Source organism: Alternaria viburni (genome assembly GCF_023758015.1).
Source record: "Alternaria viburni strain BMP 2772 chromosome Unknown scaffold_7, whole genome shotgun sequence".
NCBI classification, from domain to species: Eukaryota; Fungi; Ascomycota; class Dothideomycetes; order Pleosporales; family Pleosporaceae; genus Alternaria; species Alternaria viburni.
In genome coordinates this window covers 328,854-349,516 of record NW_026055776.1, presented here as the reverse complement: position 1 = coordinate 349,516, position 20,663 = coordinate 328,854, and the positions used below count along the sequence as shown (strand labels likewise).

At 53.5% G+C, this 20,663-nt stretch overlaps 9 protein-coding genes across 9 annotated transcripts; 4 read left to right on the top strand and 5 right to left on the bottom strand.

The window, feature by feature from the left end:
- Window positions 1–354: 354 nt before the first annotated feature.
- Window positions 355–1,578, bottom strand: J4E79_004075 (uncharacterized protein; the record flags this gene model as incomplete). Its single annotated transcript, XM_049352965.1, has 1 exon — window positions 355–1,578. The coding sequence occupies one exon, from the start codon at window positions 1,576–1,578 to the stop codon at window positions 355–357; it is 1,224 nt and encodes a 407-aa protein (XP_049212344.1).
- A 364-nt stretch (window positions 1,579–1,942) lies between these two features.
- Window positions 1,943–3,230, bottom strand: J4E79_004074 (uncharacterized protein; the record flags this gene model as incomplete). Its single annotated transcript, XM_049352964.1, has 2 exons — window positions 1,943–3,050; window positions 3,100–3,230. 2 exons carry the CDS (start codon window positions 3,228–3,230, stop codon window positions 1,943–1,945), a joined length of 1,239 nt encoding a protein of 412 aa, XP_049212343.1.
- Window positions 3,231–3,477: 247 nt separating this feature from the next.
- CWC21 (RNA-splicing factor) lies at window positions 3,478–4,029 on the top strand (the record flags this gene model as incomplete). The annotated part of the gene is made up of 1 exon (XM_049352963.1): window positions 3,478–4,029. One exon carries the CDS (start codon window positions 3,478–3,480, stop codon window positions 4,027–4,029), a length of 552 nt encoding a protein of 183 aa, XP_049212342.1.
- A 1,042-nt stretch (window positions 4,030–5,071) lies between these two features.
- J4E79_004072 (uncharacterized protein) lies at window positions 5,072–8,954 on the top strand (the record flags this gene model as incomplete). Its single annotated transcript, XM_049352962.1, has 3 exons — window positions 5,072–5,516; window positions 5,667–6,791; window positions 8,461–8,954. 3 exons carry the CDS (start codon window positions 5,072–5,074, stop codon window positions 8,952–8,954), a joined length of 2,064 nt encoding a protein of 687 aa, XP_049212341.1.
- A 432-nt stretch (window positions 8,955–9,386) lies between these two features.
- Window positions 9,387–11,885, bottom strand: J4E79_004071 (uncharacterized protein; the record flags this gene model as incomplete). Its single annotated transcript, XM_049352961.1, has 3 exons — window positions 9,387–11,464; window positions 11,516–11,685; window positions 11,743–11,885. 3 exons carry the CDS (start codon window positions 11,883–11,885, stop codon window positions 9,387–9,389), a joined length of 2,391 nt encoding a protein of 796 aa, XP_049212340.1.
- A 320-nt stretch (window positions 11,886–12,205) lies between these two features.
- On the bottom strand, window positions 12,206–14,992 carry J4E79_004070 (uncharacterized protein; the record flags this gene model as incomplete). The annotated part of the gene is made up of 1 exon (XM_049352960.1): window positions 12,206–14,992. One exon carries the CDS (start codon window positions 14,990–14,992, stop codon window positions 12,206–12,208), a length of 2,787 nt encoding a protein of 928 aa, XP_049212339.1.
- Window positions 14,993–15,848: 856 nt separating this feature from the next.
- Window positions 15,849–16,892, top strand: J4E79_004069 (uncharacterized protein; the record flags this gene model as incomplete). Its single annotated transcript, XM_049352959.1, has 1 exon — window positions 15,849–16,892. The coding sequence occupies one exon, from the start codon at window positions 15,849–15,851 to the stop codon at window positions 16,890–16,892; it is 1,044 nt and encodes a 347-aa protein (XP_049212338.1).
- Window positions 16,893–17,376: 484 nt separating this feature from the next.
- Window positions 17,377–19,147, top strand: J4E79_004068 (uncharacterized protein; the record flags this gene model as incomplete). The annotated part of the gene is made up of 5 exons (XM_049352958.1): window positions 17,377–17,513; window positions 17,567–18,076; window positions 18,127–18,283; window positions 18,377–18,709; window positions 18,776–19,147. 5 exons carry the CDS (start codon window positions 17,377–17,379, stop codon window positions 19,145–19,147), a joined length of 1,509 nt encoding a protein of 502 aa, XP_049212337.1.
- Window positions 19,148–19,241: 94 nt separating this feature from the next.
- On the bottom strand, window positions 19,242–20,210 carry J4E79_004067 (putative secondary metabolism biosynthetic enzyme; the record flags this gene model as incomplete). Its single annotated transcript, XM_049352957.1, has 2 exons — window positions 19,242–20,044; window positions 20,096–20,210. The coding sequence occupies 2 exons, from the start codon at window positions 20,208–20,210 to the stop codon at window positions 19,242–19,244; spliced, it is 918 nt and encodes a 305-aa protein (XP_049212336.1).
- Between the last annotated feature and the right edge of the window lie 453 nt (window positions 20,211–20,663).

Below are 20,663 nucleotides of genomic sequence, written 5' to 3'. Positions count from 1 at the left end.
GCGGACAAATACATCCTCTTATCGTCACATAAGAGGACAAAAGGCTTGCAGAGCACATCGGTCAATACACTCATTGCCAAAAGAGTGCACAGTTGGAATGGACATAGATCCACAAAGACACGATAGATGAGGAGGATACCAGGAACTGAAGAGAAGACGCTGAAACCCAGCAGACTATTCATATGGTCTGGTGGACCACTCGTTCGGATAAACATAAAAGATATCTCGCTGAATGTATCGTACAAAGAGAAATATATAGTCAGCAGTCCAGGAAACCGCACATGCATGCCACACAGTAGCCGTGCCAGTCCTTCACAAACACCCTTGTCCTCTCCGTAAACAATAACAGACATCCTAAGCCCCCTCCTCACCCATCAAAAACGCATCCAGATCACTCACACCCAATCTCCCACCCGCCCTCCTCACCATCCCCGCCGCACCCCTCGCCGCAACATCCCCCTTCTTCCAATTAACCCAACTGGTACTCACAATCCTCGTTTCGGGCTTCGGCCTAGCCGTCAGCCTCAGGCCCGTTCCCAGACTACCTCTCAGGACTTTCATATCGATCTTGCCGCCGCGGATACTGCGCAGGATGTGCGAGACAGGGCTGTTGTCGTCGCCCCAGACGGAGCCGTACGAGTCCTCGCCTGGGAAGAGGATACGGGTTGTGAGCTTTGTGAGGGGCGTGGTGTGTTTGGGAAAGAGGGTCGTGATGAGGTGGGCGAGAGCGGCGGGGGCTTCGGCTGAAGTGGAGGCGGAGAAGGAAGGGAAGGTTGTGTGTATGCTGGTTGTTTGGCGGGATTCGCGAGGGAGGGGAGGGTCGAGACGGAGGCGCGGGCGTGAGGCGTTGACCGAGACGCCGTGGCGGGCTGTTCGTCGGGAGGAGGAGCGCGTGAAGCTCGTTGCTGGTCCCGATGACGGGGTGGTGAAAGATGGTGCTGCGAAGCTGCTGGATGGCGTCAAGCGCTCATCGTGGCTTGTCTGGAGATCTCGTGAATCGAGCTGGCTCTCTTGCTGGGGGGTGTAGTAGCCAGAGATGTAGACTCGGCGCGCTTGTTTCAACAGGTACGGGTACTGATGCTTCAATACCAAGACGCCGTAAGGATACGACACGTAAAGCGACAGACCATCCTGGTCTTCTTCGTTATCGTGAACAACTCCGTCGGCATCAACGGTAGAACGCGCCTGCGCGATATGTCTCCGCCTGCGAACACAATCGTTCAACTCGTCATTGACCAATCGAGACGTCAGCATCAGCGCCACCGCAGCGGGGAAGCCCAGCTTCTCGCCCTCAATGTCTTCCATGTGTCCATTCTCGACGGCAATCGTGGGTGGCTTCGCGACTGAGAGGAGAGAGGCATCGTGGTGGCGGCGTGCCAGCGGCGCGAGATCGAGTGGTAGACCTGGAACTTCCGTCTTCCGGGCGCGGTCCTGTATCCTGTTGCCAAAACACGTAGTGTAGCCAGCACTAATCGTGATTGCGTGCGGTTCGGTGAGGAGGTAGTCGTAAATTTGGCATCGTATCTCAGTGGGTATCGATAAGAAGCCGCTGTAGCTGCTGCTATCCGTCACGCTCATGTTGTAATCGTAATCGTGGAAAATTTGTGGTATTCAATGGTGCCAAATGTATGGGTCTGTAGCGGAATTTATTGTAGCAAAAGTTGATCAAGAGTAAAAACAACGTGTCCAACGACGTGTTGTTGTAAGGATGAGTGAAGGATGATGTCGCCGAATCATGGATGTGGGGTGTGGAGCGGTGAAACAAACAGATGCCCTGCAGGAGCGAGTCACCGCGAGTCCCGGTGGCGGCCCCAGAGCCTCACGCGACGAGGCTGGCCAACATTCCACAGACGCCCAATCACGATTTTGCAAACGTCTGTTTGTTTACGCCAAGATGTATGCAATTATGACTCCTCCCTTACGCTACGGTAGGTCCGTGGAGCTAATCATCCTCACTATCTTCCGCTCTTTGTTGCTCAGCCAACTTCTGCGCTTGTTCCCACTGCATCGCAAATTCTCGCAGTTGACCCTCTCCACCGCTACTTGCATCTACTACGTCTTTCGGAAGCTTGTGCGCACTGTACTGTGGAGTCGAGAAGCCGTATGCCTCGGGATCATCTCTCCGTACGAGGCGAAACTCTGGCTGCCATAGCTCCTCAATGTCGTCCTCATCTGTGTCTTCATCCTCGTCTGAGGTGTCACTAGCTGCCTCAACTGGCACGCCCTTGTCTTCCGGTTGCGCGATCTTCAGACGCACAGTTGTTTCCTCGAGAGGTGTTGCGTCGGGTACCTCCATTGTAAGGAGTTCCATCCATGAGAAGATCAGAGGATCAGTCCGCACAGCCCATGGATTGAAATCGACCACCCAGACCTTGTCGTGCGGCGGCGGTACGTATACGTCGAAGGTGAAGTTGGCATCGGGAAATGTGTCGCGCAGCTTCGCGTCGAAGAAGTCTTGAATGGTATCGCGCAGCTTGTCCTGCATGTTAAACAAGAAGTCAAAGTGGTTCAGATCCCGTTGACACAAGGCAATCAGCCGGCGATTCCGCACAAAGCATCGGAACTCGACGCTTGGATTCAGCGTGATCCATTTCCTCAGAACCAGATGATATGGAATCTCCGGGTCTGGTGTTGTAGATTGGTCGGCTGTGTCGTCAAAGGCGTGCGCCAGATCGTGTGTGACAAAGTCGCTGCTTTTCAGCAGCAGGTAGATGTCGTTTGGTGTCCGGCACTCCATGCTGTTGGTTGCGGCTATCCAAGTCGCATCTTTTGGCGCGCTCCAGTTCAGCTTGGGTGCGACTTTGCCGCCCAATTCCTCGATGGTCCGCTCGATGGCTTCGTGTGTGTCGCGCCAGTTGGCGCTCGGGTCTTGAGCTTCGTCCTCATCGTCGTCGTTGTTGTCCGCACCCGAGAATATGCCGCTGTCATTGTCTGACCACGAAGGGTCGTCGTTCTCTTCGGGAGGGAGGATGATGCCGTCTGATCGGAGGTAGTCGAGGAAGGCGGGTGGGAGGGGGATGAGACGCGCTTTGGGTGTCACGGCGCGGTACCTATTGCAATTAGAGGAAGATCCAAGAACGGGAAGGAGTAGAGACTAACTTGGGATGCCATTTGTGGTATGAGCAGTTCAGGATGTGCTCTTTGGTGACTGGTGGGAAGGGCAGTTCTCTGTACCCCACCTCAACCGGCCCTGAGGTGGTATCGTCGCTTGTGGCGTCTTGTGTAGTCATGGTGGTCGTGAATTGTGTGAGAAGGGATGAGAGCAAAATCTCTTAAGTTTTATATCGCAAGGCAATGACTCCATCTCTGGGTGAGTCTGCGCAGTACCAAGGGTAAAGTTTTGGTGGGGCGAGCCATTCCATCATTGCGCTTGGGCCTCCGTGCTCACCTCCGAGCTCTCCGCAAACCATCCATCAGTCTCGCCAGCGACACGCCCCAACGCGACACCCATCTCCACCCACCACATCACTGAGCATCATGGCCGACAACGTAGGCCTCACCACGCCAAGAGGTAGCGGAACCTCGGGCTACGTCCAGAAGAACCGATCCCTCCTCCGACCGCGCGACAAGATCCAGCCCTACCCCAAAGATTGGGAACATGCCAAACACCGCCCAAGACAACCAGACGCCGAGATCCTCGAACACGAAGCAAAGCGCGACATCGAAGTCAAGGTCCTTGAGCTGCGCGATAAGCTTGAAGACGAAGGCGTCGACGAAGACGAGATTGACGACCAGTGCGAAGGCCTACGCCGCAAACTCGATCAGGAACGAAAAGACGGCAAAGACCTCGGTCCTAATGCGAAACGCCTCAAGTCGCACCAAGTCCACGACCTTGCCAAAGCAAAGGCAGAAGAGAGCGAGAGGTTGCGCAAAGCCCTGGGCATCAGCGCAGACTATGAGGAAGGAAGTCACTGGAGGAAGCAAGAGGAGAGAATGCGCGACAGTCTAGCCAAGAGGGAGGCCGAAGACGAAGAAAGGACTGCCAGAGCTAAAGAAGCCAGGCGGCATAGGGAGGACGACTCGGATTGAGCTTCTGCGAGTCTGCTATTTGGCGTTATGATCCTTTCTGATACCCATAGCCACTGTGCACCACCCTGAAGGCATGGCATTACTGCCTGGAGACTAGCATCCGAAAATCGGTCTCTGACATCTCTACGACATACCTCTAGTACCAAAGATAGCGACTGTCGATTACTGGTGCGGAAGCTGGAGGCACAGACAGGTCAGCTTCGTCTTCCAGCTTACAGTCTAAGAAGCAGACTGACTTCAACAGACGAGATCTAAACGAGCACCCAGTGTACCCTTGTCTACTGGCTTTTGGTTCTAATGCAGGAACCCTTTACACCATGTCAATTGACTTGACTTGACTGCTTCCGTGACGTCTCACCTCCACTGATGCGCACCTAGGATAGCGCGCCGCTCACAAGCGACATTAGTTTGCATGCGCGGGATACCTATTCCCACTCCGGCGTATCTTTCGGTACTGAATGGACCTGTCAAGAGAACGGAGGCGTACCGCACGTTGCGCAAGGTGCTTTGCTAGGGCTTCATCTTCACCACACCTCGTTCGCCTTATCACAAGTAACGATACCACATCTAATACACGCATTGTGACAGCCACTACAGCTGAACGATGAACCTTGTCCGTCTGCAACGCACTGTTCGGGTTGGCATTTCTTATCGGCCTAGGTGCTTACCCCAGGCGGTCCAGCTGTCGGCCCACGTGGGTCACCTGAATGGCCAGCTTTTGACGGGCGCGCCAAGTCCTCACAACGACTGGGGTCATGCCCGTGCAACTTGGCTCGCAAACGCTCCACGCCGTCTTTTCCATGAACACGAACGACAGGGCTCTTGCAATGCCTCCTCGTCACCGATGCGGGCGTCATTTTCTATGAACACCCACGGGACGCCGTAGAGTACCGCATGCGATAGCCCACTCACCCAATTGGTCCATTCCTCAACACCAGCGTTCCGGCATCGTGGACGTATAAACCAGGTCTCTCCGCATTTGCGGGCTAGCTGTCTCTTCCCGTAGCAACACCACCGCACGTTACGTGCCCCGACTGTCACCATGGTCCGGCCTATCGCTGTCATGCGCGAGACATGGAACATCTACACTCCTGTCGAACGACGGAACATCGGCATCTACATCGCCGGCATCATGATGTACAAGTTCGGCCTCGAGGCATTCAACGGATCTGTCATTGCGCTTGCGACTAATCGATACGATGAACTCGAGAAGAAAACGCACATCTCCATTACTTTTCAACGCGTCGGCGTCTTGACTGGACTGAATCAAGCCTTTCAGTGTGTTGGATCTATACTGATCGCGCCACTCATCAAAAGATATCCGACCAAGAACGTTCTGGCATGTGCAGTGCTTATATTCGCCTTCATGAGCAGCGTCTTGCTCATCTTAGACGCTGCAACGGGCGGCAAGTTCGCACCGCGCGGATGGGCAAAGGATGACTTCAGCTACTACGGTGACTATGATACCGACGCCATGATACCCATCTGTAAGTTCATAGCCCCAGTCTACCAAACGGTTCGATATCTCGGTCACCTTTGCTCTCATGTCTGCTGCCGCTAGAGCTGTCGCTGGCGGGTGCTGTAAGGAGTAGCAGGTACTTGTTCTCATCTGATTCCATGTTGCTGACGAACGCTAGATTGCGTCTGTGGTATAGTCTACGGCATGGTCGAATTGATCCGGCGAGTCATTCCGCGCGACTTGGTTGGCGGCAACATCCAAAAGCTTCGACGTATGGACTCTCTGGTCCATATCTTCTACGAGATCAGCGGCACTGCTGGTGCCTTTTGCACAGCACTTGCGCTCATTCCCCGGTTCGGCAACAACTTCAGCTTCATCATCACGCCCATATTCTTCGCCGCCGCATCCATACTATGGTACTTCATTGAGGAAGCCAGTATACCGAAGGAAGGCAGATCTCTGATCTTGGAGAGCCAGCCAACCTATGTCAAGGCCGTGATAGGCGGATTCTACCTCTTCTTCGAGTCCGTTGGAACCGGTGCTAAGATCATCTTCAAGCACCGCAAGTTTATCTGGCTGTTACCCGGATATGCTGTCGCGCTTTATGCGCACCGATACCTCGAGAACGCAATCGCTCCTGCCGTAGCACGCCGCTATTTCGGAAACTCGGCATGGTCACAGATCATAGTGGGAGGCTCAAACTTCGGCGAACTGCTAGGAGCGCTGTTTGTATTCATGTTCACGAACTTGGTGCACACTCCGATACCATGGCTTCGGCTAGACGCCCTGGCTCTCCTGATAGTCTGGTATCTACCTTTCTGGAACCCACCCAAGAACGACGTGGCTCAAGCTTGGATCGTGGGAGCGACGTTCCTCCCCATCAGTTTCGGGTGGGCTGCCGGCGACGTATCGCTCGCCGCATACATTCAGGCATCACTAGCGCGCATCGAGTCGAAGACTCAGAACGTATCTGCACTCGGTGCCGTCATGGCGTTCCTCTACAGCACATACATCGTCACGTACGCGATCGCATCCGTTTCCCTCGGGACCTACATCGACCGCGTTTCCGATCGCCACAACGAACAGATACACGGGGCTGTGTTGAACGTGGCTGCTGTACAGTTCACCATCATCAGTGTGCTGGTCTTGACGAGTACCTTTGTGCCGAAAGGCGCCTTTGCACTAAACCCCAAGATGCTCAGTGAGGAGGACCTGGATACCGATTTGGAGGACGAGGATCTGGAGTATGTACCCGGAGTTCAGGTCAAAGGCAAGCGAAGCTACGAAAGCCACGAGATGACCAGTAGAACGAACAGCTTGGATTAGCGACACGTGAGAATGATTTGGATGAGGCTTGTAACGAATATAACTTTCCCATCTTAATGCGACAGGAAATTGCTCCTCTGGCCACGTATCACAATGCGAAAGAAACAACATGTGCGTGCAGACACCTTGATGTCCAGCCAAATAGCATTAGCAGACTGTGCGGGGTATCTTGTCTGAACCGCTACATTGTAGATGGATAATACTTTGAGCACGACCTCGATCATCATGATCTGACCACCATATCGTGGGCCGGCAGAAGCCGCGACAGCACTTCCAATGTTTCTATAGTGATCTCCAGCACGTGTGTTCTTGTGCAGCGCTCATTGATCCCCACGACTACATGTAAGCTATCGGCTGTTTCATCGACGGCTCCGAATATAGAAGGTGACCTCCGCGACGTTCCGTCTCGGTAGACTGGAGTAGCTTCCGTAGCGGAGGCTCGACCCTGCGCACGGAGGGAATGTCACTTGATTGCAGCGCTGAGCAGTAAGAGTGGCAACTAAGCACTCGGCGTCCTGGATTCGAGACAAGGGGCGCTTTAGCATGCGTCGACGCGCCAAGCCCATGTGCTCACGGGGCGAGGTTTGGTTGGCTCAGCTACGCCTTCACGCACCTCCAAGTCAGCAGCAACACCACGTCTTTGGGTTGCGCCAAGCAAAAGCTTCGCTCACAATCAGTCGCGCTGCGGACGCCATTTGCTTTTAACGGCCCAGTGCAAGCATGCGCGGAATTCCTTCCAGATCGCGCGTCTACTACGCCTTGTTGCGACCGCTGCTCTCGACCCATGGATGAGGCCGACTTCGACGGCTCACGCATAACACCTGTACCCGCCTGCTACGCGGCTGTACGTGCGCAACCCAGCTGAACAAGCTCAAGATCCCCAGAGCCTTGGACCCGTCGCTTTCGTGCTTTCGCTCTGGTCTTTGTTGGCGCCTTGTTTCGACGCCCCGTCATTGTTGTTGTTGCCTCTTGTGGGTGGTAGCCCAGTCTGACATCCAACCCGCATTAGGCACGCCTCTGCTATCTGGTACACTGTTGCTACGACTACCGCTTGTCGGAGACTTCTACAAAATCACATCCACCGCAAAGCGTCTGGTGTTGCGGCTCGATGAATCATGCAGCCATATCCTCAGCCGAGTGGACCGCCCGGTAACGACAGAAATGAAGGCGGGCATCGGGGTCCGCTGAGTAGAACATGGCCACAGTTGTTCAAAAAGAGAAGGAGATATAGTCCGGTTAGGGAGAGCGCCCAACAGCAACAAGAACAGCAACAACACGTACAGCACATGCAGCACGTGCAAATGCAACCAGCACCGCAAACACAGCCACAGCAACAACCCGTGCAATTACCGATACATCCCATCCGCCCATTGAAATCGCCATCAGTAACAACGCAATCTGTCACATCACCCACAGTATCTTCGATAAGATCTCCGTCAATAGCAGCAGACACCGCGAGCACTCTATCATCAATATCCCATGCATCATCCGCAACACCGAAGAAAGTCGCCATCGCAAGAAGAAGCAGTAATATAGTACCTGCGGACAGTAATGGTATGCCTCACTCTTCGTCGTCAAGTCCCGTGACCTCAATCTCACCCAAACAACACAAACGCAAAACCTAGTATACAACTAACTCCTCCCAGGCGCCGGTGGCGTAACAACCCCCCAAGCCGATCTCCTAGCTTCCAAATCAAACTACGAACTAATCTCCTCTGGCCAACACCTAGAAATGGGCCTCCACTTCAGCACCGCCATGGCCACAGGCGTAATGATGAAGCGCGCCACCCACCGCGCCGCCGAACAAGCCCGGCGCGACCGCATGAAAACCGCAATGGTAGATCTAGCTGAGTTCTTACTCGACGGCGAAGTCACGTTTGGTAGTGGGACCACGTGTTTTGTTGTCATGAGAGGTAAAGATGGCGAGGATGGGAGCGAGAAGGTGACGGGCATGGATGGTGCCGATGACGATGTGAGGAGTGGGAAGGGGTCTGTGCCGGGAGAGAAGAAGACGGTTAATAAAGCGCGGTTGATAGAGATGGCGTTGGAGAAGATGAAGGCGCAGGAGAAGGAGATTGAGCTGCTGCGCAAGGAGATTGAAGGGTTGAGGGCGGGCGGGGATAGTATGGATGTGTCGTAGAGCCCACACCTGCACACGACGCCTTGTGTGATTAGCTGGAGAGGAGGGGAGAGAAGCAGTGCTGGGTTGGAGCATCTTTTCTTTTGTAACCTGAGATATCCATCATGCATGGCGTTTGAACTTTTTTTTCGGCATACAGTTCTACCGCATGTAACTTCCTTAGCATAGGCACTAGAAACACGATACAGCATATACCGACGAGTTGCTTACTCGACGACGTTGTGCACCGGACCCATCGTGGCGTTCGAACCAAGTGGGGTTTCGACACGGGAACCATGGCCGTTAGCTCTGAGCTTCAAACAAGTTCGATCTGCCTAGTCTCTGCGGAGTGTAGACTATGGAAAGCGAGCATCACGTTGTCAGCTCAATAGAAGTGCAAGTAGCTGTGAGGAGTAGTAATGGCATCATTGGTTCATGTCTACGTATAATTATCTACGCGAGCAGTGTGAAGAGCAGATACGTCTTCTTCGCATAATCCGCCGCATTCTTCCTCAGCCTGTTGATAGCAGCCTCGTCTAAGTCCACCAGGTCGGTTTTCTGTACCAGCGCTGTGAGTTTGGCATCGTCTGCACCTGTGTCACCAACGAAGCGTTGGATGTAGAGAAGATCGAAAAGCAGTTGTTTGACTCTCTGTTCTCTTGCTTCGCTGTGGTTTGGTGATGGTTCTGTGACGTCTGCCTTCTCGCCATCGTCCGTGGCTGTGGGGTCTGCGCCTTCATTTTCTTCTTGGTCTTCGTCTTTCTTCTCGACAGAAGGGCTTTGCTCTTTCGTAGACGCGCTGTTGGCGTCGAGATGCTCCTGAACCGCTTTGACTACTTCGTCGGCGACGCTACTTTTCAGAACCTCGACGCTGCCGGGCGCCCATACATCACTACCCAGCGCGCTCATATCTTTGTTTAGGCCCCGCAGGAATCTGAAAGCGCTGGATGACGGCTGGCTCGGTAGTGGTGGGTGTCCTTCCCACAGGATATGGCTATTCGTCTTCACTTTAAGCGAACCTTGAAGCGATGTCTTGTATGCTTCTACGCTTGGTTTCGTGACGCATAAAGCGAGTGTGGTATGCAAAGGTTGAAGAATCTCTACCGTAAAGGGTGACGCAAGAGGTGTGGCTTTATCTTGGAGGCGTAACCGCGGTATCCGATCGCCGATTTCCCTGACTACGCGCAGCATGAAAGTGGCCTTTTGTGTTGACTGCTCACCATCAGACTTCTTCACAATAGTATGGAAGCTCCGGCTTAGGTTTTGCATGGCGTCGCTCAAGGCTTCCTGGGTAGCTTCCTCGAGCAATTTTGGATCGTCATCGCTGAGGAGTGCTTGCTTCGAATCGCCAAGCTCATCGTCGGATTCGTCGTCCACGTCGTCTGCGAAGGTATCGTCCCATCGTGCTTCCTTCATGCTCTTGACGATACCCTTGACTTCCAGGATAGACTCCATCCACTTGTCAAAGGCAGAAGTTACGCTGATGACAGACTCATCGCGCCCTTGGTAGGTGTTGAGTATAGCGGATTTGAAGTTTTGTGCACCGTTGCTCAGATCAGAGGCCTTGGTGGTGGTATCCCATAGCGAAGGTGCCACGGCCCTGTCTGTTGAAGCCACAGTGTCCAGTCGAGTCGTCAGCTCGGTAACGACAGTTTGTAGCCCTTGCGTGCGCGATCGCACTATGCCCTCAAGCTTATCGTTCATCGTGTCTCGTAGATCGTCTAAAACATTGGCCGACTTGACACCCGCCATTCGCGAGCCAGACAATATCCAGGTCTCGATCAGCTCTTGCCTCAAGTCTGCAACCTCTTTGAGTCGTTCTTCGCCCTCCAGTGCTTTTTGCACACCCTTGAGGAAAGCGGCAATAGCGTCCTTTGACCATCGGTGCATTATCAGCTCTGCTTCCGGCCGCTGCAATTCGTCGTGTCTCGGCCATGGCGTGTAGTTCCGTGCCTCATCGCCTAACCACCGATCATGTACATCGAGATTGAGCTCGTAGAGACCGCGGACGTCGGGGTCCTGGATCAATGGCTGCGCCTTTAGCTTTGCCAGCGCCTCTGCTAAGCGTCGCGGAAAAATGGTTTGTGTATCGAGACAAGTCTGAATGCACAGCTTGAGCGCGCCAATACCATGCTTTGCAAGCTCATCACCCCCTGCCCTCAGCTCGCTGTTCATCTTTTCCAATCGCATCTTGTGGAAATGGTGTAGGACATCGGTCGGGGTGGAGCTCGTCGCGAGCGCGTAGGCACACATGCTTTCGAGCAGGCTGGCTGTTTCGCCGTTCGTGTTCGAGAGGCGCTTGTCAATCCTCCTGAGAAGCTTCCGCCGTACCGACAGCAGTCTCTCCCACAGCTGATTGACAATGGGCGCCTTGTTGTCGGATTGACTGAGCGACTTGTGGAATAGTCTTGAGATGACCAGGACTTTCGCAATGAGCAGATATGATCCTTCTCTTTTCATGAGGCGCGTCATGACCACAGGCGCGTTGCGCATGACTGCGAGTTGGGCCGCGAATGTATAGCGCTCCGCATCTATTGCGCGTCAACCCACTGTCCCTTGCCAATGCATTGTTGTAGACTGACCGCGACTCCGTGTATGCATGTCCATCTTGCCCGTGTTGTTTGTGATCTTCTCCAGGCCCCGCGAATTGCAGCTCTGCCCTACTCTTGAAAGCCTACTTTCTACCTGCTCCATGCGCACTTCCATATCGATGATCGTACCGGCCGTGTCGAGGAGACTGCGATAGCTTGCCCTGTAGTGCGGTCAGCCTCTTCCATCTCTATCCCCTTGTTGGCCTGGCATTTCGTACCCGACAAGCGACCGCAGCTTCTCTCGATTGTCGTCGGCATTGTTGCGGAGCTGCTGTTCAAGCTTGCGGACGACGGGAATGGGGTATTGGAACGCGTCCTCCCACGTCTGAAAGGTTCGTGGGTCTGGCGTTTCGGTCGCCATTGGCGTCGGGTACTGGAAGGCGCGTCCACGGGTGTTGGCGTCGCAATGCTACACGTAGAGGTACGCGGCGATGCTACATCTCCCCACCAATCGCGTGCTTAGTCATCGCGCCTACCCATCGCTCAATTGCCAACTGGAACAGTTGACTGATTTGCGAAGGTAGTGCATGATCAAAGAAGGGGCTTTGAACATAATCGTTGTGTAAAATACATGATGGCATTGGTGTTGAAACCAAGAAACTCTATCTCTATCCTATCTCAAACATGGTATCACAGGTTAAGCTCAACTGACTCCGCCCGTCCAAACTCCTAGCAAACAAATCATTCTCCATCTGGAATAAAGCCTGCCGTATCACCTGCGGCATTCCTTCTTCTGAGCTCGCGTTCCACAGCCCTCAACATGAGCTGCGCATCGTCGAGCGTCAATTCCTCTCCACCCCTCATGCTCGCCAACAGCTCCGCAAATTCAGGGTCATCAGGCTCGATGATCTCAACCCTTCTGCCCTTTGTCTTTGGCTTTGGTGGTGGCAATGGCAAGAAAGCTCTATTCGTGCTGCCGAACTTGGCAATCATCTCCTCAAATTCGCCTTGTGGGGTGCTCTGGCTTGTGACTGCCCCGCCAGCACCGATGCGCCAGACGTCTTCTTTGTCCTCATCCTGATCGTCGTCGATCTTGATAGCGGTACGAATGACAACGTTGAAGTCGCCGCCTCCTCCGACGTCAAGGTATCCGAGAACACCTGAGTATATGCCTCGTCTCACGCCGCTCTCCACATTTTGAAGGATTTCGCATGAGCGTTTCTTGGGCGCCCCAGTCATACTTCCTGGTGGTAGACTCTCAACGAATGCGTCGAACCCTAGGTATGGAACAGAATGTTTCGTTGGCTTTTTGGAAGCGTACTCCACAGGGTCTTCCCAATCTTCGGGGGTGGTAGGCTTGTAGATTCCGCTGGGTACTGCATCGACGACTGATACTAGTTGCCATAGTGTTTCGTATTCTTCCACTTCCATGAGCTGGCTCACTCGGACATTTTCCGAGCCGTAGACACCGTGAAGTTGATGGCGGGTAAGATCGACAATCATGAGATTTTCTGCGCGTTCCTTAGACGATGAGAGGATGTCATGGGCCATCTCGGCAGTTACACCAGGTTTCTTCTGCACTGTTCCTTTGATCGGCCGGCATTGCGCAGTTTGCGATCGGTCCCAGCTTATGTACCGCTCTGGTGAGGAGCACAATAAATGTACATTGTGCATCCTCATGTAGGCGCTGAATGGCGCGGGATTTTGACCAGTTAGGCGTTTGTAGAGGTTCCAAGAGTGTTCATTATCCTCGGAGTGGGATATTCTGCACGCTGTAGGCTTGCGAGCGCGAACCTCGTTGCGAGTCGTGAGACACAACTCGTAGCTCTGGCCGTCTGCTATCGAGTCTTTGCAGGCTCTGACTTTATCGCAATAGTCGTCTTCGCCAACTGTGAGCTGATGGCACGACTCAATATACTGGTGCATGGTGCCATGCGTCTCGAAAGGGTCGACCTGTCTCATTGCGGCAGAGTTCGGGGTAGTCTCCCGTGATTTGAAGCCTGCATGCTCATACAGTCTCTCTATTGTGTTGATAACCCAATCTTGGTCACAGGGACCGCGAATACTTTGAACATAGATCTTCTTGATCTGGTGATCGAAGACAATACTCCTTGTTATGTAGGCGAAGCAGATGTCCGGATATGGGGCTTCTTCGTGGCCCTTGACGTCAACTGTTTCTAGACCAGCCTCGTAAGATGCATATCCCATCAAACCTCCCCAGAAAGGAGCCCATGTTGAACCCTGTGGCGGAGTCGAGGGCTGGAGGCTCTTCATGACTTCTCGTACGTAGGGCCAAGGGTCGGCCACGGTCCAGTCCGTATGCACTTGGTCTTTACCATCTCTGAGCTCCATTCTGCGGGTGCCGGCGTAGTAATGTAGGCGCAGAGTCTCTTCTGGGATGACGACACCAATAATGCTGTACCTGCCTGTTCCCACAGCCATGGGTACGAGGTTCGATTGCAGTCCCGACTCTAACACTATGGCTTCGCCTCTTGATAACTCGAAGAGCTCACAAGCATCCGCAACGGTAAGTCGTCCACTTCCCGTGGTCGCACAATGCACAGTGCTCGGTGGTAGATCCGGTAGTGACTGCCCGTCCCCATGCGCAATGAGCGAGGCCAGCTCGAACGGTGTGATAGTGTCGCTATCAAGCTTTGCGACGAAATCGGTATAAGAGCGTTTGCTCTGTTTCTTTGTGCCGTAGATCCCCAATTCTCGTCGAAAATCCTCAGCAGTCATCGGCAAAGACGGCACGTTGGATGTCAGACTATGCTTGGGGACGTTCCTGAACATGCGCTTCCGGTTCCAGGCTTGGGCGTCCTCCCACCAATTCCGGATGATGCGCTTGCCCTCGTCATTTGTACATATCGACTCTGGATGAAATTGAACTCCCCAGAACGGCTTCTGCAAATGTTTGATGCCCATGAGAACGGCACCGTTGAGATCGCTATCAAAATCCCACGCCAACGGCTCCAACTGAGGGCAGGTCTCGGTGGGTTCCCAAAGCTGTGCGGGATACCGTACAGCGCGCTTGTTCTGTATGGGGTGATCGAGTTTGACTTGCAAAGAGTGGTACTGCGTTGCTAAAAGACTCTCCACACCGCGGAATATTGACTGGCTCTTGTGTAGGACGGCCGTTATGATACCGTGCTTTGGTTCCGCGAGCCGTTCAATATCGGCTCCAAATGCAAGGCACAGCGACTGGAATCCAAGACATATACCGAGCACTGGAATGATCTGCTCATCCCGAAGTTTCCAGAGTTCCTTCATTAGACCAACATCTTCGTCACATTTCGCCCAGCCAGGTCCCGGTCCTGCAATGACGGCATCAAAGCTCTTCAAATAGTCGGTAAACGCTATGAACTCCCCAGAAGCTGATGGCTTCGCAAGAACAGGATCATCGATGAAGATTTTGATGATTTCCGCGTCTACATTCTGCTCGACCAGCGCGACGATGTTGTTGGAAAAAGAGTCGTAGGCGTCCAGACAGAGTATCCTTGGGCGCTGAGTCAGAACGGCAGGCGCCATCGCTTTGGTCGCGGATCTGAAGCCCGGAACAATCGGGCAGTGCGTGGGATGTTTCTACGACGGATTCTGATATTGAATCGTCAAGAGAGTCAGACCGGACGTCTAAGCGACAGCCAGGTGTTGTATCGTGGTTGGTGAAAAGTTGAGGGGTGATAGGGCTGAAATCTTATCCCGCGATAACTCCGGCGATCCGCCGGTGCAAGTGCGGAACCGTGGATCGGGTTCGTAGGAGTACCTTGGCTGTAGTTGAGTAGATGGAAGGCTGACAGTAGGAGAGCGGTGAGAGCGATGGCAAAGCGATGGAAGTGTGACAATGAATGATAACGATCTCTTGCCAGGACGCCACCTGGTTAGGGTCAATAGGCCCCAGATGCAGGGTCCAACGGAAGCAGCCGCTTAGCTGCTCGACGCATCTGAGGTGTGCATGTCCTCGAAAAGGAAAGCAACCTTCGCTAATGTTGTTTCACCCAGCCGATCGACCTCTTGCCACCTCCTTAAAACCCCGCGCATGTTCTAGAAGTCAGAGACGCGTTACAGCCATCCCGCGCGCGCTACAGCAGCCCCACGAAGTCGAACCTCTTCACTCTCACAGGTGCCAGGACAGAGTCTACTGGACGACACATAGAGCAATATTGGTATAGTCTCTAACTCAGCCTGACGGTCTCGATCTGCGCATCAGATATCAGAATGCCACAAGATACCCTTTAGTAATGATGGCGTCGGACATGATCACGCCTCGGCATACTAGAGTGGGCATCGCGCTTGGGCCATGTCGTCATATCGAGATTCTTCCGCTGCGTCCCCACGGCGCGAGACCACGACATCTTGTTGAAGACGGCCAAGTCCCATAGACGCCATGTCCTGGCTCAAACGGCGAGCAGGGCCCTTGATAGTACTCGGGACCTCAGCCATTGGCGGCGCCGCCTATCGCTTCACGAAATCCGCCGACCCCTCCGACGCATCGTTGAACCCGCATACCTTCACGCCGTACACGCTTGTAGACAAGCAGCCCGTCTCGTCGACCAGCGCAATATTCACTTTGCGCAATAGCAATGGCGTCTCGGACACGGAAAGTGTGAAGGAAGTGTGGAAGCGCAGCATCTGGAGTGTCCAGATCAAGCAGCCACAGCTACAGATTGCGCGCGCATACACACCGCTACCGCCTCTGCCACCAGACGTCCACAAGAATGGCGAGAATGAGCCTGAGGATATGAGGCTGCTCATACGGCAAGAACAGGGAGGCGAGGTCTCGACCTACCTGCACCGACTACCCGAACAATCCACCGTCGAGCTACGAGGACCGAACACCGAACTTGAGCTTCCGCGCGATATCATAGAGGTTGTCTTCCTGGCAGGCGGGACTGGCATAGCACCCGCGATGCAGGTTGCGCAAGCCCTAGGAAGAAGGACTGGAAGCCGGATGCACATACTATGGGCGAATAGGCGGCGTGAAGAATGTGTAGGTGGCGTTAGCGACGACAGAGGTAGCACAGCATCTGCGTTGGATCGAGTGGGCTGGTGGCAGAGCTTCTTCGGTTCTAGTGAGTCTGCCGCAGCAGCACCACTTGCCGAGGACTCGTCTACCGCGTCCAAGGGCATTGTGGTGAAGGAACTGGACGCGCTCAAGAAGCGGAGCGAAGCAACGAAAGGCGAAGGCCTCCGTGTCAACTACTACGTCGACGAGGAGAAGACGTTTATCCATCCATCCGAGATCGATAAGAAGATACAAAGGCAACGAGCAGAGAACGGCTCAAGGTTGATCATAGTATCAGGCCCCGATGGATTCATTGAGCATTGGGCAGGCAAGAAGCTCTGGGCCAACGGAAGAGAGGTACAAGGACCATTAGGTGGTCAACTAGGACGGATGCAACTAGGTGAGTGGAAAGTAATTAAGCTGTAAGATAATGTATGTGTACCACGACATCCATCTCCTTCGTTCTCTATGAGCCTTCCATCTTCTCTCCAGCGCATTAAGCACACTCCGCGGACCTTGACATCGGTGCTTCTCCGAGTCCGTAACTGCGCATATATGCAAGCCGGGAATAGTGCAGCCATCACTTGCCTAAATAGCGGCTAGACATTATGCAACAAGCGCGGCCTCATGGATGAATTCCGCGCGCTGAATAATTCCACAATCGGCGCATTTCGATCATTGCTCATCAGATCCCTGTCCCATCAATTCGAAAGTCCCACAGCATATTTCCTATCAATTGCTCTCTGCGCTTCTTTCAACTGTCCGTTCAGCGCTCCGAGACGAAATGGGGGCGGACGCAGCAGACGCAGACGCCGAAGTCGCCGCTTCCCTTTCCCATCATGATCAACCAATCAGCGATAAGGACCCCAACGCGCGACCAGAATGCTTCGCATCGACTTTCCAAGAATGCATGTTCATCGCCTCAGTGACCATGGCCGTCGCCATGACGAGCTTCCTAACCGGGTCGATCACAGTCATGAGTTCTTTCGCTGCGCGGGATCTCAACATGACGAATGCGGAAGTCACATGGATGAATGCAGCGACATCGTAAGCATATACCCAGCAGAACATCTCGACTGACGCAGACTGAGAACCCATAGACTCACAGCAGGATCCCTCCTCCTCTTCTTCGGCAGCGTAGCCGACCTCTTCGGCCGCAAAACCATGTTCATAGCCTCCATGTTCCTCTTCTCCGTCTTCTGTCTCGGCGCCGGTTTCTCCACCTCGGGCATGACTTTGGATATCCTCTGCGGCGTGCTAGGCATCTTCTCCGCCTCCTCCGTGCCTCCAGCCCAAGGTATGCTGGGCGCCATCTACGAGTTGCCCAGCCGACGCAAGAACCGCGCTTTTGGTTGTTTCAGCGCTGGAAATCCCATGGGCTTTGTTTTCGGGACTATCTTGTCGGGATTGTTTACGCAGGTGTTTAGTTGGAGAGCGGGGTTTTGGTTACTTGCTATTGTGTACTTTGTGACTAGTATTGTTGCGGCGTTTACGGTGCCGAGGGATGCGACGCCCAAGAGGAGGTTGGATGCCGAGACGGTTAAGAGGTTGGATTTGCCGGGGACGGGGTTGACGGTGCTGGGGATTGGGATGTTTTGTGCGGCGTTGAGGTATGTTCTCCAAGTAGGCTTCAGAGGGTGTCAGACTGATTTTGGGGTAGTCTGGGAGGCGATGCACCGCAGGGGTGGAAGACGCCGTATGTGCTCGTCCTACTGATTCTTGGACTTATCCTAATCGCGGCATTTGTCGTATGGGAAATCAAATACCCATATGCTATGATCGACATGAAGATCTGGTATGATCGGGACTTTTCCCTTGTAAGTTCTCCTCGCCGTCTACTTTTCTACCATCAACACCATTACCACGGGAAGAAAAGTTCCACAACCCACTAACCCATACATCAAACACAGCTCCTCACCATCCTCTCCTGTGGCTTTCTCGGCTTCCCCGTCTTCTCCTTCTGGATCGCACTCTACTTCCAAACCCAACTCAACTACAACGCCCTCATGACAGGCGTGCACATGCTCCCCATGGTCATCGTAGGACTGTCCGCCAACGCCGTAGCCGCTCTCGTGCAACACAAAGTCTCCAACAAACTGCTCGTTGGCATCGGTGCCGCAGCACTAACCGTCTCGTTCACCCTCGCTGCCGTGCAGAGGTACGGAGACTCGTACTGGGCGTTTTCTTTCCCCGCACTGTGTTTGTGTGTTATTGGGGTGGATTTCCAGTTCATTGTCGCTAATGTAAGTTTCTCTCCTTTCCAATTTCGTTGTGTATTGTTAGTGGTTCTTGACACTGATCACGAGTAGATGTACGTCCTCTCATCCATGCCTACAAGCAAACAATCCATTGCCGGGTCGCTATTCCAGACTCTGACTCGTCTGTGTACTGCGATTGCGTATGGTGCTGCGACTGCCATATTTGATGCCGTTCAAAGACGTCCTGCTACCTCTGGCTACTATGCGAAAAATGCTGCGGAGCCGTTTGCGGCGGTGTTTTGGTTCGCGGCGGCTGCTTCGGTGCCTGGATTGCTTCTTGTTCCCTTTTTGAGGATAGGGACGCAGGGACATAAGGGGGATACTGGGAGGGTTAAAATGGGTGGGGATGATGGACATGTTGTTGCTGCTGTGAGCGAGAAGCATGGACGGAGTGATGTGGAGGAAAGAGGAGAAGGGGCGTAAACGCATATGATAGGAACATCACAAACTCAAAAACAATTCGGATATCTGAACTTTGAACATATGCTTGGTGTTTTTAATGGCAGTTGATCGGCATCTACTGATCAGGGTTGTAGTACTTCCGCCAGTTGTGTTCCTCCTTGAATCCAAGAACATCCCTAATCTTGCGGTTACTCAGCGGTGCCTCCCACTCTTCCATTTCCCTCGTGATGGGCGTATTGGGTGCATACTGTTCCAGGAACTGCTTTGTTGGGAACGTGGCAGTGATGGTATCGTTCGTTGCGTTGAAGACCTGGAAACCCAGTCCATCTTTCTGTACACATAGATCGCAAATCTGACCAAGATCACGAGCGTCAATGTATGCCCAAGCGTTTCTCTTACGGCACTCTGGAGACTTGATGTACTTTGGGAAGTCGCGCTCGTACTCGTGAGGCTCGATGACGTTTCCGATACGGAGGGCGTATATGTCGGCGTCAAATCTGCGGGCAAATCCGCGGGCGACGCGCTCACCGCAGAGTTTGGAGATGGCGTAGGTGTCCATGGGGTTTACGTCCATATCTTCAGTCAGTGGAAACGCGGTGTAGTCGAGATCTCCTTGGCCAAAGCACACTTCGTAGGTTGTTTCGCTGCTAGCGATGATGATTTTCTTGACGCCGAGCTTGCACGCTGCCTCGATAACATTGTATGTGGACCTCACGTTGCCAGCATAGCACTCGTTGTCGGGTACCAGCATGTTTCGTGCGTAGGCTGCGAAGTGAATGACTGCGTCTGGTGGGCCGGGTACGTGAGGAACTTCATAGCCGGCGAAGTTGAAGTGGGTTGTGAGCGCGTTGAAGACTTGGCCGCTGTCTGTGAGGTCGGTTTTGAGGGTGAAGACTCCGGCGTTCGGGTCGGGAAAGTCTGGTTGATGTCAATTCATAGAACATTGCAGCGAAGAAATCGGGAATGTACCTGTCAAGTCAAGATTGAGTACCGAGTAGCCCTTCTTGATGAGTTCTGGGATGACATGGCGTCCAGCCTTTCCTGAGCCGCCGGTGAAGACGATGCGCTTCCCTGAGGGGGCCATTGTGGAGAATTTGGGGACTGGGAGAATGTTCTTGTATGTTCGCGATCTAATACTCGATATGTTAGTGGTAGCTTGGGCATGGGGTAACTGCGGGGTCGTTCTTACCCTTTGTTAACAAAAGGTCTAACTGGCGTTTTAGGGAATCTGCTGAGACAAGATTGAAAATTCATCCAAGAAAGCGTCGAGCAGAGATATCCTCATCTTTATAGGCGTCATTGTGCATCTGGAGATCGATCGTCCCACCGGGACATCTCAATGCGAACAGGCGTGGCGAGGACGGTAGCTACAGCGGGATGTAGATGGTCGGTAAACCTACGTCACGACCCCTACCCCGGCATTTCGAGGTTGGACCCACCTGAGCATTTTCAATGTTCGGTCATACGACTAGCGCGCGAAGACAGCGAATCCTCCGCAATTGCCATTTCACCACCTAGTACATCTTCACCTATGGTC